We start from the raw sequence: 16,334 nt of genomic DNA, 5'->3' as shown, positions 1-16,334 counted from the left end.
ACTTAAATACCAAAATTACAAAAAAATGGATTACTTAAATTGTACGTCTTCTACATGGAAAAGGAAAATCAGTGAGGGCTTATCTGATTACCAGCACGAAAACACATCATATCAGAACGGTCTAGGAAGAGGTACGCTATGCTTCCATGAGTTGCTGAAACACAAGCGCGCTGCCGCCGGCAAAATCTCCTTGGAGAAAAATCCCTGCTGCTCTTTCTACCAGGTTGGATGAAATGAATAACTACTCGCACTAATGAACCGGCTGGGCAAAACATAAACGGACCTGATAAGCTACTCTCGCCAATGAACCGGCTGGGCAAAAGATTCTACTGTTGCCGAATATATAAGAAAACAGTCGACAGATAAATAGCAAATGTGAAAAACTTCCGCGAATCAGGAAACTCCGGCACCATGGGTACAAGGCTAAGATTAACCGGACGTGATCTCTAGTGGTCGCCGTTTGTTCGGAATTCTGCGAGACTGTATCCGTGGCGATCACATATTCCCGTTACGTTGGCCTACTCCGTTTCGTAGCGGCCGCGCTTCCGTTTCCTCCGATCGATCCCCTATATATATATGTACTTCGCTGGCGCTGCAGTGCGCTCACCCCACCACACGGCACCACCGCCACCCACGACGATGCAGATCTTCGTGAAGACCATCACCGGGGAGACTCTCACGGTTGAGGTTGAGAGCAGCGACACGATTGACAGCGTCAAGACCCAAATCCAGGACAAGCAAGGAATCATCCGCACCTCCGACGCCAACGACGACCAGCATCATCAGCTGCCGTCTCTCGTCTTCGCCGGGAAGCAGCTAGACGAGGAGGACGGTCGAACGCTGGCCGACTACGGCATTGGCAAGGAGTCGACGCTGCACCTCGCGCTCGGCCTCCGCGGCGGCTACCCCTCCACCGGGCGGGGATGCTACCCCTGGCCCATGGACCGCAACCTCCGGGCGCTTGCGCTCAGCTACAACGAGAAGAAGATGATCTGCCGCAAGTACGTGCATATACACGCCTCGAGTTTTCCCATCTCAGTCTCCCTGAAATATTGCCTGATTTTTCTACGCCATTGATTGATTCATCATACTATATAGGTGCTATGCGCGCCTCCCTCCGAGGTCTACCAACTGCCGCAAGAAGAAGTGCGGCCGCAGCACTGATGTATTTTTCTTCTCTTCAAATTACAAGTTTTGATTTGATTACCAGCAACGTACGTACCTATCCGTTCTAATGAAATTTCTTTTATTTCTTCAGCTGAGGCCGAAGAAAACGTATCGCTGGTGACAAGCAACTTCACCAGGCCAGCAGTGTCGACATGCAAACTACCACGAAGCCACACCATCTATAACGCCGATTCCCTTTTTTTTCCTGAATAAGCTTGCCGTGTAGATTTGGCGACCTGTAATGGTGTATGCCTGGTGTCCCTTGTAAGCGTCTGCTGTAAATCTTACTAGACCATGAAAGCGCGCTTTGCCGCGCCCGTCCATCTCTAAAAGATAATTACCGGAACTTTGAAAATAATAATTGAGGTTCGTATTAAAATTTGACTGGTTCATATTATGGTGCGTTTATGTAATGGTGAGGCAAATTTGTTTACAAAATCCATCTTCTATTTAGACTGATCGGCAAATCTAAATATTTCTCAAATATCTTGCTGCAAGCACTATGCGTCAAAATCACAAATTCCAAATTGGTTTCACGATAGATCAAATGCAATCACCATGCTAAATTTAGTACTGTGCGATCTAGACGAGAAAATAGTTGCTAACCTTTTAGGACAAAAAAGAGGAAAAATCTTATTAAATGAACTCAAGTGGCATCGCTCTCACAAACATATCATCAAACACCCACATGAAAAAAAAGCTAGCATAAACCTCCATCTTCCACCACCAAGGAAGAAAGCTGTCATCTTTTTGCAGCTCTGGAGGCCCAAGTTCAAGAACATGGAAAGGGAAGGTCTAACTTGGATGGAGTGAGAGCTAAGGGAGTTGTACGCGTCCATGAAGCCAAGAGACTGAAGGCCCTGCAGAACTGATCCCTCGGTTGCCGAGATACTCTCCGTCGCGCTTGCTTTGGCGATGGGCGCCACCTCCTTATGCTTGTCTGCGCTAGTTGTTTGTTCTACCTTTTCCTTCCTTATTTGGCGAAGCTGTATGCCGCAGCTAAACCTCTGTGATTTCTTGGCTTTATTAAGTTAAAGTCGGGCAATAAAGTTGCCTTTTATCTATAAAAAATGGACGGAGGGGGATGGTTGTATATGTAGGTCGGGATCTTTTATCCCGGTTTAAACCACAAACCGGGACAAAAGGGCTGCCAGCACGCCGCAAAAGGCATCAAATCCTTTTGTTGCGGCCCGAGCCTCTAACCAGGACAAAAGGTACCTAAAGAACCGGGACAAAAAAACCCGTGCCCTCTCGCTGGTTTCGGAGCGAAGTGGTCTGACCATTTGTCCCAACTCCAGACCGGGACAAAAGGGCTGGACGGATGGTTAGTTTTCCACTAGTGAAATCGTATAAAAATAAAAGAAATTCCACCACGACCTGGGGGACAGCGCTAAGAATAAGAACCGGACGTGAACCCTAGTGGTTGCTGTTTGTTCGGAATTCTCTGAGAGCCTGTATCCGTGGCGATCACATATTCCCGTTACGTTGGCTACTCCGTTTCGTAGCGGCCGCGCTTCCGTTTCCTCCGATCGATCCCCTATATATATGTACTTCGCTGGCGCTGCGGTGCGCTCACCCCACCACCACCGCCCACAAACGACGATGCAGATCTTCGTGAAGACCGTCACCGGGGAGACTCTCACGCTCGAGGTCGAGAGCAGCGACACGATTGACAGCGTAAAGGCCCAGATCCAGCACAAGCAAGGAGTCATCGGCACCTCCGACGGCCATGACGACGACCGGCATCATCAGCTGCCATCTCTCGTCTTCGCCGGGAAGCAGCTAGACGAGGAGGGCGGACGAACGCTGGCCGACTACGGTATTGGCAAGGAGTCGACGCTGCAGCTCACGCTCGGTCTCCGCGGCGGCTACCCCTACAACGGCCGCGGCTACTACCCCTGGTTCGAGGAGCGCAGCCTCCAGGCGCTTGCGCTCAACTACAACTTGAAGAAGATGATCTGCCGCAAGTACGTGCATATACAGTTATACACGTCTATAGTATTACATGCTCGAGTTTTCCATCTCGGTCGACCTGAAATATTACCTGACTTTTTCCGACATTGATTGATTCATATATAGGTGCTATGCTCGCCTTCCTCCGAGGTCCACCAACTGCCGCAAGAAGAAGTGTGGCCGCAGCAGCGACGTAATTTTCTTCTCTTGGAATGACAAGTTTTGATTTGATTGCCAGCAACATATATACCTGTCCGTTCTAACGATTTTTTTTTTCCTTTTTGCTTCAGCTGAGGCCGAAGAAAACGTATCGCTGCTGGTGACAAGCAACTTCACCAGGCCAGCAATGTCGACTTGCAAACTACCACGAAGCCACCAGCTAACACCGATTTTTTCTCTCTTCTGAATAAGCTTGCTGTGTAGATTTGGCGAGCTGTAATAGTGTATGCCTGGGCCCTGGTGTCCTTAATTATAAGCGTCTGCTGTAAATCTTATTATGATGAATTTTGAAGCGGCCTGAGCTACTCTGGAACCACGTTCTTGTACCTGTATTTTTCCTATGGCTCAGACTTGAAAAGCAATTTCAGTTACTACTTATCTTCAATTAACAAAACCTTGGTGAACTCTACTCTTGCTTCTCAAATTGCAAATGTGTCCTACATCATGTTAAAATTACGGAATAAATTTTTGATTCAGGTAGTATTTCAGATTTTCCTATAAAACTCAAAGCTTACCCATGCGACAACACATGTGAGTTTGAACTCAAGTTGGTGGTAACTCACAAGGGAGTGACAAGAGAAGTGGGAGCAAAGTTTAGTACCACATGAAAGTTAGGAGGAAGTTAGACTATCTTATAAGGTGTGTTGTCCCACTATTAGTAAGTGAGTGAGAAGAGGAGTGGTACAAGCATGCTCCTCTTCGACACGTCACGACGCGCGCGCTGCGCTTGTGTTGAGTGGACTGAGCCTCGAGCCGAGACTTTTTTTTTGCAGTTCAGGAAAATAATAGAGTCCTAAACCGACGCGCCGCAGTTAGTGTTAGGGTTTCATGAGCCTATATAATCTCTTGCCCGACCGCCGCAAAAACATATCTGATACACGAGTTAGGGTTTACCACCTCTCTTCTTGTGTTGTCATCGTTGACTACTCCACCTCGCACGTCGGCGTGCACTGGTGAACAGAAAAGCAGGTCTCTGAAACGACTCGCCTTTGTGATCCTGCACGAGATAGGGCGAATTAGGTTTTTGTGAAGAGCTTTGCGCAACTGCTCAATCTCTTCATCACGGGTCGTCTATCGTGCAAGTCGTGTGATGCTGCCTACCATCATCGTCAATGCCGTCTACTTCGACCCGTCTTCACCAACGTTGTCATCAATAATGTTACCGCTATGATGACAACTGCTACACCTCTAGCAGATCGGTACGTGAGACATATCTTGATATGTTTAGCGATGATTATTGTATCGTATGCCCTGCTACTATTTTGTTTTATATTCTAAAATTAATCATGAAAATTGTACCTAGTCAACAATCCAAAAACCTAATTGTAGGAAATTTCCTAAGTTATCTATGTAATTAACTAAATCTTAGTGAACTCTACTTCTTGCTTAACAAATTGCGAATGTTCCCTACATCATGGGTAATGTATTCGAACCGATGAATTCTCCTCCATCTCAATCAGACATGTTTTTTCTTACATGTATCCGGGTGAAAATGTGTGGGTAGAGTCTTAGAGTATTCGCAAGTGTGTGTCATGTAGCCGAAAATAGAAGAACCATTTTGTGTATTGCTTGAATTGAAACAAAATATTCCCAATTCGCAACAAGAAAGCTGGCTATCTTTCTTGCCTTCCTTTTTTACTCAGGATAGTCTTCTTCTTCGTTGGGCTTGGCCCAAGGCCCAACTTGATCTTACTGGCGTTTCTTTATTTTATTTGCAGCATACCTCGCCTCTACCGCGGCGGCGGCGCGCCGCCGCCCTCGTCGTCCCTTCGCTTGCTTCTTTCCCGCCGCTATGCGCCGTTTGAGCGCCCCAATCACCATCGCATGAGACGCGCTTCGCCTCTCGCCAAATCCCCATACACGCCCATTCCACGACCCTCGCCGTCGCCGTGTCGGACTCTCGTCGGGGCTGCCAATCGAGAGACACTCAGATAGGGAAATGATTTTACCGAACCTTTGATTTCCTGGTGAACCGCCATCTCTTGGGGAGGTACGCATTCCTGGTTAACCTGTGCTTGATTTTTCATATGGTGGGAATGTGCGACTTATGCACTAGTCTTGACTCATGTCCACCTTGTTTATTTGGCTGGTGTGGGAATTCCTATGAAATGTGTTCTCCTGTGACGTATGGCATCACCATGTTGCTAGATATCTATTTTGCATACTCGATCTGATCAAGCAAGCTGTAGACTACAACCCAAACCCATCTCGTGTGCTCTCTTGACTGGAAATTTGTGCACTCTGTTACTCATCCCAAGTCACAATAAGTTTCTAGAACAGATCTTTGTTCTATTGTTCCTCCAGCCTGCCTATGTATTCTCTAAAAAAATAGATTAGTAATCTTCCAGTGATTTCACACCACATAAATGGGGGGGAGGGGGGGATATGGTATAAGAGTCATGTTCGTACTTGCATTGCATTTACCATTTTCTTACTTTGTTACTGCTTAGCGGGTGAAAGGCGATAGTCGGTAGTTATAGTCAGTGGCAACTGACTAATGCAATCACCTTTAAGTGCACATTTAACTAACACTAGTCTGTAGTGCCGATTTCTCTTTACCATCTTACTCCCTCTATACCGGTTTATTAGGCTCCTAACAAAAAGCTCTGCGACCAAGGTAGCTGTTGATTGGATGAGAAAAAAGAAGATACCAAGGCGCTTAAGGAGCAATATTTCTCGTAAACAGGTGAGATTAATGGGAGAGCAACGATCGGACTCCATGCATGCGTATTGTACCTGAATTGGCCAATGAGTACATGGCATGCAAAGCCGTTTCACACGACCCAACACAAATCGTGGGTTTTAAACAGGGAATAGGGAGCGGTGGGGAGTGATTTGAGGAGAGGAGCAACGGTGGCCTAGTATTTATCCATAATTAATGCTAATTTGAGCCTAATTTCATGGCATTTTTCTAATTTTACTATAAGCCCAATAAACCGGTATGGAGGGAGTAGCTACTAATGCACTGGCATTGATAAAATATATAAAGCTCAATGGTAGTGGGAGCGAATGGGAGCGATTAAATCTCTTGTGCTATATTATGTATTCTCACTACTTGATTGTTGAGGCAAACAAACATGCAACAAATCCAAACATGCAACAAATCCATCTCCTCCCTTCAGCCATGGCACCCCATTTCAGAAATCTCTTGTGTCTCTTGCCAACTTTCTGTGTGCTGCTATGCATGGCCAGTGCGGTCAGCCAAGAAGGAGAAGCACTCCTCCGGTGGAAGGACACTCTGCTAAACTCCACTTCTCTGTCTTCATGGTCACGTACCAACCCAACTTGTAGTTGGTCAGGTATCTTGTGCTATGAAGATGCCGGGCATGTCAACGAGCTCCACCTTTCCTGCTCCAGCCTCAACGGCACGCTTGACACCTTCTCATTTGCCACGTTCCAGCAGCTCACTATGCTTGACCTCAGCGGCAACAATCTGTTTGGCACAATTCCTGCAAATATATCTTTGTTGCGCAACCTCAACACTCTGGATTTGAGTGAAAACGATCTTTGTGGAGCCATCCCCTACCAGCTTAGCAAGCTCTCAATGATTGTTGAGTTATATTTGGCAGATAACTACTTGAGAAACCCAGATGCTACCAAGTTCTCACTTGTGGCCAGCCTACAGATCTTAAATTTAGCTGGTAACAAGCTCAATGGTACATTCCCAGCATTCATTCTCAACCGCTCCTTTGTTATGCTACTGGACCTCGACCTGTCGTATAACGCCTTCGCGGGTTCGATCCCAGAGAACCTGCCAGATATGATGCCAAACTTAAGGGTCCTTCGTCTGTCCTCCAATATGTTCTCAGGACTCATACCACGGTCGTTCTTTAAACTTGCAAAACTGTCTGAGTTCAATCTAAGGGAAAATGATCTCACCGGAGGAATCCCGAAGGAGTTCAGTAACCTTACTGATCTCCATTTAATGGACCTGTCATGGAACATGTTCTATGGAGGAATCTGAATGAGCTTGGTAACCTTAAAAATCTCGGTATCCTGGACTTGTCATGGAACATGCTCTCTGGGAGTTTGCCCCCGTCCTTTTCCAAGATCCAGGATATTGAAGAGTTCGGTGTCGGGAACAATCTCCATCTCAGCGGCAGCATCCCGTTGGAATGGTTCTCAAACTGGACCAGTGTCAAGGTTTTCAATATTCCAAACAACACCTTCACCGGAAGCATCAATGAGGACTTCTGTCAGCTAGGTAATCTAGAAGCCTTAGACTTATCAAGTAATCTCTTATCTGGAATGTTCCCTGGTTGTTTATGGAACTTGCTTAGCCTTCAATACATGGATTTGTCAAGCAATGCCTTTGTTGGAGAAGTTCCAACCTCAACGGACCATAATTCTTCACTACTATCATTGCATCTGGCAAGCAACAACTTCCGAGGATGTTTTCCACCTGCTATAGGGAAGTTAGAAAGCTTAGTTTCTTTGGATCTGGGAGGAAATAAGTTTTCTGGCTCAATTCCTTCATGGATAGGGTCAAGCTTCCATTGGGCTAACAATTCTACGACTACGGTCAAATATGTTTCACGGAAGTATTCCTTGGGAGGTATCACAACTCTCTCATCTCCAATTGCTTGACCTAGCTGAAAATAATCTCACAGGTTCCATACCAGCAAGTCTTAGCAACTTTACTTACTTTGAGACAATGCTAGACATATATGCAAGGGACCAATCGGGTGACAGAACATACATGGCTCATTCGTATGATGGTCACACGCAAGTAGATTGGAAGGGACGATATTATACTTTCAATACAGAAATTAGTCTTATGATTGGTATTGATCTATCAAGCAACTCCCTTTTTGGTGAGATCCCTTCAGAATTAATGAACCTTGAAGCCCTCGGATTCCTTAACTTGTCAAGAAATAACTTTTCTGGTCCTGTCCCAATTAGCATTGGTAACTTGAAAGATGTGGAGTCTATAGACCTCTCTTGGAACAAGCTCTCAGGTCCTATTCCTTCAAGCATATCACACTTGAAGTTCCTCAGCTCTCTAAATGTCTCCAACAACCTTCTGTCAGGAGAAATACCTACAGGCAATCAGCTCCAAACATTCAATGACCCCTACATTTATAGCAACAACCTGGGACTATGTGGTGTTCCTCTGAGCATTCCATGTAAAAACAATTCGACCTCTACAACAGAACTTGACGGGGCAATGGAAGATCACCATCAACTCGAAACCCTGTGGCTGTACTACTCAGTGATTGCCGGAACTGTCTTTGGTCTCTGGTTATGGTTTGGAGCATTGTTTTTTGGGAAGTTCTGGAGGTTTGCCTTCTTTGGTTGCATCGATGCGCTGCAAGAGAAGTGCATATGACAATGAAGTGTCACTCTGCTTTGCACTTGTCACCTGAGGTACTGCACTCTGCTTCGTTGAAGAGTAGATTCAGTCAGTATACTGACACTGGTTTCAGTTACTTGAATCTAGACCTCCATCTGTATTGAGGTTTTAACTACTTAATAGAACCTCCAGTGACCTCTACTTGTGCAGGTGCTCAACTCAAGGAATATGCTCTACATGAATTCTCAACCTAGTCAGATTGCTGCCTTCTTCCATATCAGTGACACAGTTTCATAGGGTGTGCTTAATATCTCAACTCAGAAGAGTTTTTTGTGGGAAACCTTAGAAGAATTTAACAATGTATCAGGCTGAAATGTCTGGGTAGAGAATGTACTTCACTTGGGCAACTTCAGTGGCTAGAGCAGCTCAATGTTGGAAACAATGGTTTGATTTCTATTCTTCCACCTGAGCTGGGGAACCTTACTAGTCTTGAACACATGTCACTGGAAGGGAATCATTTATTTGGAAGCTTGCCACCATCTTTTGCCAGGATGCACCAATTGCATTATTTTTGGATAAGAAACAACATAATTAGTGGTACCATTCCACGAGAGATGTTTACAAACTGGACCAAGCTGGAGAGTTTTGATGTATCCAACAACTGGTTAACTGGAAGCATCCCCCCACAGATCAGCAAGTGGAAGGAGCTAGTGTATCTAGCGCTCTATGGCAACAACTTTATTGGCTCGCTTCCTCTGGGGATGGGAAGCATGTCAAACCTGCAACTATTGTCCTTGTACAGGAATCACATAACTGGAACTATACCATCAGATATCGGTAATGTGACAACTTTGAAATTCCTTGACATCAGCTCCAACCATCTTGAGGGTGAGCTTCCTGCAGCCATCTCCCTGTTGGTGAATCTTGTTGTTCTTGACTTGTCGGGCAACAAGTTGACGGGTCTCATTCCTAATCTTGATAGCAGGCAGTTGCCTGTTTTTAAGGTGGCTGAGAATAGTAGCTTCTTGGGAGAATCATTTTCTGCCTTATGTCAACTAACACTTCTGCAAATGTTGGGTCTTCATTTTTTTTTTCAAACAAGTTTTCAGGTTGCTTTCCAGCAGTGGTGAAGAACTTCAAAAGCCTTGTTATTTTGGATCTTCAGAACAATAAGATTTCTGGTGCCATTCCCCCATGGATTGGGGAAAGCAATCCTTTGCTGGGGATCCTCAGAGTACGATCAAACATGTTCTATGGAAGTATTCCCTGGCAACTATCACAACTCTCCCATCTCCAACTACTTGATCTAGCTGAAAATAACTTCGTAAGTACCGTACCAGAAAGTTTCGTCAACTTTTCTTTGATGAAACAGACATCAATGATGAAGCCGGTTCTAACAATCAACTTACAATCTACCATCTTTAGATATAATTACAATAGCAGTATGGAGATAATGTGGAAGGGACGGAAGCATACCTTTCAGGGAAGAGATGCATTTGTGACTGGTATCGATATCTCCAGCAATTCTCTGTCAGGTGAAATCCCTTCAGAGTTGACAAATCTTAGAGGTATCCAGTTGCTAAATATGTCAAGAAATTATCTATCTGGTTATATACCGAAGGACATTGGCAACTTAAAGTTGTTAGAATCCCTTGACCTCTCGTGGAACAAATTATCAGGTCATATTCCTCCTACCATATCAAACTTGATGTTCCTCAACACTGTTAATCTCTCCAACAATCTTCTATCTGGAGAGATACCTACCGGAAGTCAGATCCAAACACTCAATGACCCATCAATCTATAGCAATACTCTTGCACTTTGTGGTCCCCCTTTGAGCATTGCATGTACAAACAATTCGAGTATTGCAACACCATTGGATGGAGCAAAGGAACATAACAAGGACCTGTGTCTGTACTACTCGGTGATTGCAGGAGTTGTCTTTGGTTTCTGGGTATGGTTTGGAGCATTGTTTTTCTGGAAGATCTGGAGGGTTGCTTTCTTCAGTTGCATTGATGCTCTGCACCAGAAGTTGATGCAGAAGATGAAGAGTACCTGACAGTAGGACCTTGTGCTTCACACTTGGCGTCTGAGTGTTTCCGGAAGTTCCATCAGACTTGCATTGTCTGCAATGGGCGTACATATATTGTCCAGATCATGCTCTTTGTTTTAGTTCCCAAATAAGTTGTAATGATCTGTTCCAATGTGAGCAAAAGTGGCCTATAGTTGTTCTGAACTTTTGATGATACAGTTTCCTAGAGGCTTGTAATAGGTGTTTACTCTCTGAATTTTGTTAGTTGTAGTTATACTCTTTCAGTTATGTATGTGTCGTCGTCCCTGTTATATACATATTTTTCTAGCTTGCTAATACAGCTTCAATCTTATACAACTCTTGTATTTGTGGCATATCTTCTCTTCACACAATTAATGCAGATTCAGTTGTTTTACCACCAGTTGCAACAAAATTTTGATCAGAAATAAACCAGTTACAAATCACAGCGCCCACTGAACAAATTATCAGAGGTTCAAGCGAAACCTACTGATTCCACTTTCTGGAAAGATTTAATGGAGGTCAAACAGGAGTTTTTTTATAGGGTTTTTTTCAAAATGGAAATGGGTTGAGTATCCGCTTCTGGGAAAATACCTGGTTAGGAAATACTTCGTTGGCTCAACAATATCCGTCTCTATATAATATAATTCACCATAAGAATGTCACAGTGGCACATGTGTTAGCCCAATCTCCACTGAATATTACATTCCGACGAGTGTTGACTGGTAATAAATGGACTTCATGGTTGCAATTATGTCGGAGACTTATGATGGTACAATTGAATGAAGAGGATGATCGTTTTGTCTGGAATTTGACAACAAATGATTGTTTAGGTTTACAGTGAAATCAATGTATGAAGATCTTATGTGTGACCATACCCCCTTCCTCAGGAAATATCTATGGAAGGTTAAAATCCCGCTAAAGATAAAAATCTTCATGTGGTTCTTGAGTAATAAGGTGTTGTTAACCAAGGACAATCTAGCTAAGAGTAATTGGAATGGATGTACCAAATGTGTTTTCTGTGGGGAACAGGAGACCATTCATCACCTTTTTATTGAATGCCCTTTAGCTAAGCTCTTATGGCGTACAATTAACTTTACATATGATGTTCCACCTCCCACCAATGTTACTAATATGTTTGGTAATTGGTTAAATGGAGTAGATAGACAATCTAAGTCTTTTATCCGGATTGGGGTTTCTGCTTTATGTTGGTCTATTTGGAGGGTCAGAAATGATATAATCTTTAATAAAAAAAACCCTCTTTTCATTTCTTGCAGGTTATCCATATGGTCTCTCACTGGGTCCAGCTCTGGGCTCTACTCTCTCCGAAGGGGCAGCGGAATGCCATGGCTTCTGGATACACACGGCTCCTGATGGTCGCTCAGGATATCTTGTGTCAGGCTGGTTGGCGACATACTAGAAGGCTATGTTGATGTGTAGTCATAGTATGTGTTTGTTCGATGGTTGATTTTTGTATCAATCTTCGCGGATGCGTGAGTTGTAAACAATGCTACTTTGAACCTTCTTTTAAATAAAAGGTCGTGTGCATCGCCAAATCGCCATGATGCAGAAGCCGGGGAATACCCCCATTTCAAAAAAAAAAACTGAACAAAATACCGTGCATATATGCATATCAGTTGGATCTAGCTGTTCACAACGGAGCAGCTCTTCCTGATCTCCCCCTCGGAGCCGGTCATGACCTGCACTGCCCCTAGCCTCGTCATCGACCGCCCGAACACCTGGAAGAACACCTCCTGCGGGCCGGACACAACACCAGCGATGTCGGCCCGCGCTGCCGCGTCAGTGAGCAGAGCTGGGTCGGACTGGAGCATGGTAGTAGCCGAGGTCGAACATGAGGAAGCTGCCAGGGTCCATTTCCACCGCGGTGTCGTGGCCTCCCATCCTGCACTTGCGCTGTCGCAGGTTGGCGGGCTGGCGGCGTAGGCCGCATCGAGGGGTGGGTAGGTTCCGTTGGCAGCGCCGGCGTATCCATAGAGGCGGTTGGCGAAGGAAGAGCAGTGGGCGATGCCGATGGTGTGAGCACATGCACATCAAGCTCAAGTCAGAACACATAGTCAAAACTTGTGCTTCAGGTCTGTTGTATATTCAGGTATTTAGAACGCCGAGTTGAAATTCAGTAGCTATATAACATTATTTCTGATGATTCTTTTGGTGAATTTAGTAGGGAAGGACTGTTGTTGGATTCTCAGCTAGAGATCTCAGTCTAGATGTACGGGGAGAACATAACTTAGGTAAAGTCTAGTCTAACGCTGCCGTATGGAACAGGAGACAGGATATAAAGCAGAGGCTATCTGTTTTATCTTGATTCGTAGTGGAAATGAAGTAGACATGTAAGTATGAGCTTGGCATCGTCAGAAATAGATGCCATTCATAGGTACGCATCAGTACCATTCATATTCTATCCTGGTCCCGTGCACCCACTAGCTAGTGGTAGATCCATCGCTGTATGCCAGTCCAACGACAGCACTGAAACGTATTTGTTTTCATGCGGTAATGGTCCCTTTTATCTATGTGCACTCTAGCTACCTCAAAAGCCAATCAATAGAGCCCCCTTTAGCTTGTCATTTTCGTACCAACACCATAAGCCCCTACAATGGTGCTGAAAAAGCTCTTCTATATCACAGTTTTATTGCTAGTATGTTCATCCAAGGCAATCAACCCGGAAGCAGAAGCACTACTCCGATGGAAATCCACTTTGATTGGGGCCAACTCACTGTCCTCCTGGTCAATTTCCAGTTCTACCTGCTCTTGGTTCGGCGTCAGCTGTGACGCTTCTGGACATGTTACTGAGCTCCACCTTCCCAAAGCAGGGATCCATGGTACGCTACACGCCTTGTACTCTGCAGCTCTCCAGAACCTCACTGTGCTTGATCTCTTCAATAACGATCTTGTTGGTGTCATCCCAGCAAACATCTCCCTGCTTGTCACCCTAAAAATTCTGGACTTGAGCTATAACAATCTTGTTGGTGCCATCCCCTACCAACTCAGCAACCTTCCAATGCTTGTTCAGTTACATTTGGAAAATAACCACTTGACCAATCCAGAATATGCCAAGTTCTCACCTATGTTCAGTTTGAAGCTGTTATCTCTAGCTAATAATGATCTCAGTGGTACCTTCCCACAATTCATCATCAACTGCACCAATGCGAAGATGAGGTCCCTCGATTTATCGGGTAACACCTTCTCAGGTCCATTACCAGCTTCATTGCCGGAGATGGTTCCAAGGCTGCGTCATCTAAATTTATCCTCTAATGGATTTTCCGGTGTGATACCTCGTTCTCTCTCAAAACTCCAAAAGCTCAAGATGCTGTGTCTGGACTCAAATAGTCTCACAGGAGGAATCCCTGGGGAGCTCGGGATGATAAATGGATTGCAAATGCTTTTTCTTAACAACAACTCACTTGGTGGGTCGATCCCAACCTCACTTGGGCAGCTTCAGTTGCTAGTGGCGCTCAACTTCAGGAATGCTAGTTTGGTTTCTACTCTTCCACCTGAGCTGGGAAACCTTACTAGTCTTCAGTTCATGTTTTTGTCACATAATCAATTGTTTGGAAGTTTGCCACCATCGTTTTCCAGGATGCAAAATTTAATGGTGTTTGAAGTACAGGGAAACAGTATCAGTGGCACCATCCCCTCAGAGTTCTTTACAAACTGGACCAACCTCCTGGATTTCAATGTATCCAATAACTTGCTTGCTGGAAGTGTCTCATCGCAGATCAGTAACTGGAAAGAGTTAATGGGACTAGCCCTCTCGGACAATAACTTCACTGGCTACATTCCGGTTCAGATTGGTAGCATGCCAAAGTTGATCTTTCTGGACTTATCAAAGAATCACCTTACTGGAATGGTGCCATCTCACATCGGCAATCTAACAGAATTATACTACCTTGACGTCAGCATCAACCATCTTGAGGGTGATCTTCCTTCAACCATCTCCTATCTGATAAATCTTCTTTTTCTTTCCTTGTCCGGCAACAAGTTCACAGGTATCATTCGTAACATTGGCAGCAGGAAGTTTCCGGCTGTCAAGGAGGCTAAGAATAGCAGCTTCTCGGTTGAATCACACTCTGCCTTTTGTCAGTTAACACATCTGCAACTGTTGGATCTATCAAACAATCAACTATCTGGAGATCTCCCTGGATGCTTGTGGAACCTTACTAAACTACAATCCTTGGATTTGTCGAGCAATTCTTTTACTGGAGAAGTTCCAACCTCGACTTACTACAGTTCTTCACTGAAGTCTCTGCACTTATCAAGCAACAACTTCACAGGTTGCTTTCCACCAGCGTTAAAACACTTCAAAAGCCTTGTTGTTTTGGATATGGGAAACAATAAGATATCAGGTGAAATTCCTTTCTGGATAGCGGAAAGCAATTCCTTGCTAAGGATTCTCCAGCTGCGGTCTAACCTGTTCCATGGAAGTATTCCTTGGCAGCTGTCACAACTCTCCCAACTTGAATTGCTTCATCTGGCTGAAAATAACTTTATAGGTTCGATACCAGAAGGCTTCACCAACCTAGCCTCCATGATAAGGCCATCCATGGTTCGGCCAAAAATAGAAGTCACAATACCTGGCTTGGGTGTATACTCATACTACATTGACATAATTTGGAAGGGGCAGGAGCACAGTTTTCATGGAACAAGTGCACTTGTGACTGGTATTGATCTGTCAAGCAATTTTCTCTCTGGGGAGATCCCTTCAGAGTTGGCACATCTAAGAGGCCTCCAATATCTGAACATGTCAAGAAATCATCTTTCCGGTGTTATCCCAAAAGTTATTGGCAATCTGAAAAAATTAGAATCCCTTGACCTCTCTTGGAACAAGCTATCAGGTCCTATTCCACCTAGCATATCAACCTTGATGTTCCTCAACACTATTAATCTCTCCAACAACCTTCTATCAGGAGACATACCTACCGGCAGTCAGCTCCAAACACTCAATGACCCATCCATCTATAGCAATAATCTGGCACTTTGTGGACCCCCTTTGAGCGCTGTGTGTACCAACAATGCAAGTATTGCAACACCAGTGGATGGAGCAAAGGAACATCACCAAGACCTGTGGTTGTACTACTCGGTGACTGCTGGAGTTGTCTTTGGTTTCTGGGTATGGTTTGGATCATTGTTTTTCTGGAAGATCTGGAGGTTTGCTTTCTTCAGTTGTATTGATGCTCTGCACCAGAAGTTTATGCAGAAGATGAAGAGTAACTGACAGTACAGCACTCTGCTTCCCACTTATCGCCTTAGAGTTTTCTCAGACTTGCATTGTCTGCAATGGGCATACATGCATTGTCCAGACCCTGCTCTTTTTTTTCCTTCACCAAATAAGTTGTAATGATCTGTTCAAATGTGAGCCCAAGTGGCCTATAGTTGTTCTGAACTTCTCATGATACAATTTCCTCTCATGGCAAAAATCTCCTCCTCCATCCCTAGGGGGGTTCTTCCGCTACGAACCTTCCTGGAGCCTGCATGCTAGATTTCGCCAGATCATCCACTCTGCCTGGTGCTCTAGCTCCAGGGTTGACGCCACGGCCAGAATTGTTGCTCGCCTCCGTTTGTGCAGGAACAAATGTAAAACTTGGGCGCGGTGTATCTCCCCCTGTTCCCAGAGGGAGACTGATTGCCGCCTCC

The 16,334-nt window shown here is 44.8% G+C and overlaps 1 protein-coding gene and 1 pseudogene across 1 annotated transcript; both read left to right on the top strand.

Moving 5' to 3' along the window:
- The first annotated feature begins 639 nt into the window (after nucleotides 1-639).
- Nucleotides 640-3,443, top strand: LOC124689736 (polyubiquitin-like). The gene is made up of 4 exons (XM_047223216.1): nucleotides 640-902; nucleotides 2,769-3,134; nucleotides 3,247-3,313; nucleotides 3,411-3,443. Exons 1-4 carry the CDS (start codon nucleotides 640-642, stop codon nucleotides 3,441-3,443), a joined length of 729 nt encoding a protein of 242 aa, XP_047079172.1.
- Nucleotides 3,444-6,463: 3,020 nt separating this feature from the next.
- LOC124689735 lies at nucleotides 6,464-16,098 on the top strand (annotated as a pseudogene).
- The last annotated feature ends 236 nt before the right edge of the window (nucleotides 16,099-16,334 follow it).

Source organism: Lolium rigidum, chromosome 2 (genome assembly GCF_022539505.1).
Source record: "Lolium rigidum isolate FL_2022 chromosome 2, APGP_CSIRO_Lrig_0.1, whole genome shotgun sequence".
In the NCBI taxonomy this organism is placed as follows: Eukaryota; Viridiplantae; Streptophyta; class Magnoliopsida; order Poales; family Poaceae; genus Lolium; species Lolium rigidum.
The sequence above is the reverse complement of the archived record's forward strand: the minus strand, read 5'-3'. Positions and strand labels throughout refer to the sequence as shown.

Excerpts from the sequence above, each read along its gene's own strand:
- LOC124689736 (XM_047223216.1), top strand. The coding sequence starts at position 640 with ATGCAGATCTTCGTGAAGACCATCACCGGGGAGACTCTCACGGTTGAG. Across the intron at positions 903-2,768 it reads GCGCTCGGCCTCCGCGGCGG|GATGCAGATCTTCGTGAAGA; the intron begins CTACCCCTCCAC and ends CCCACAAACGAC. Across the intron at positions 3,314-3,410 it reads AGTGTGGCCGCAGCAGCGAC|CTGAGGCCGAAGAAAACGTA; the intron begins GTAATTTTCTTC and ends TTTTTGCTTCAG.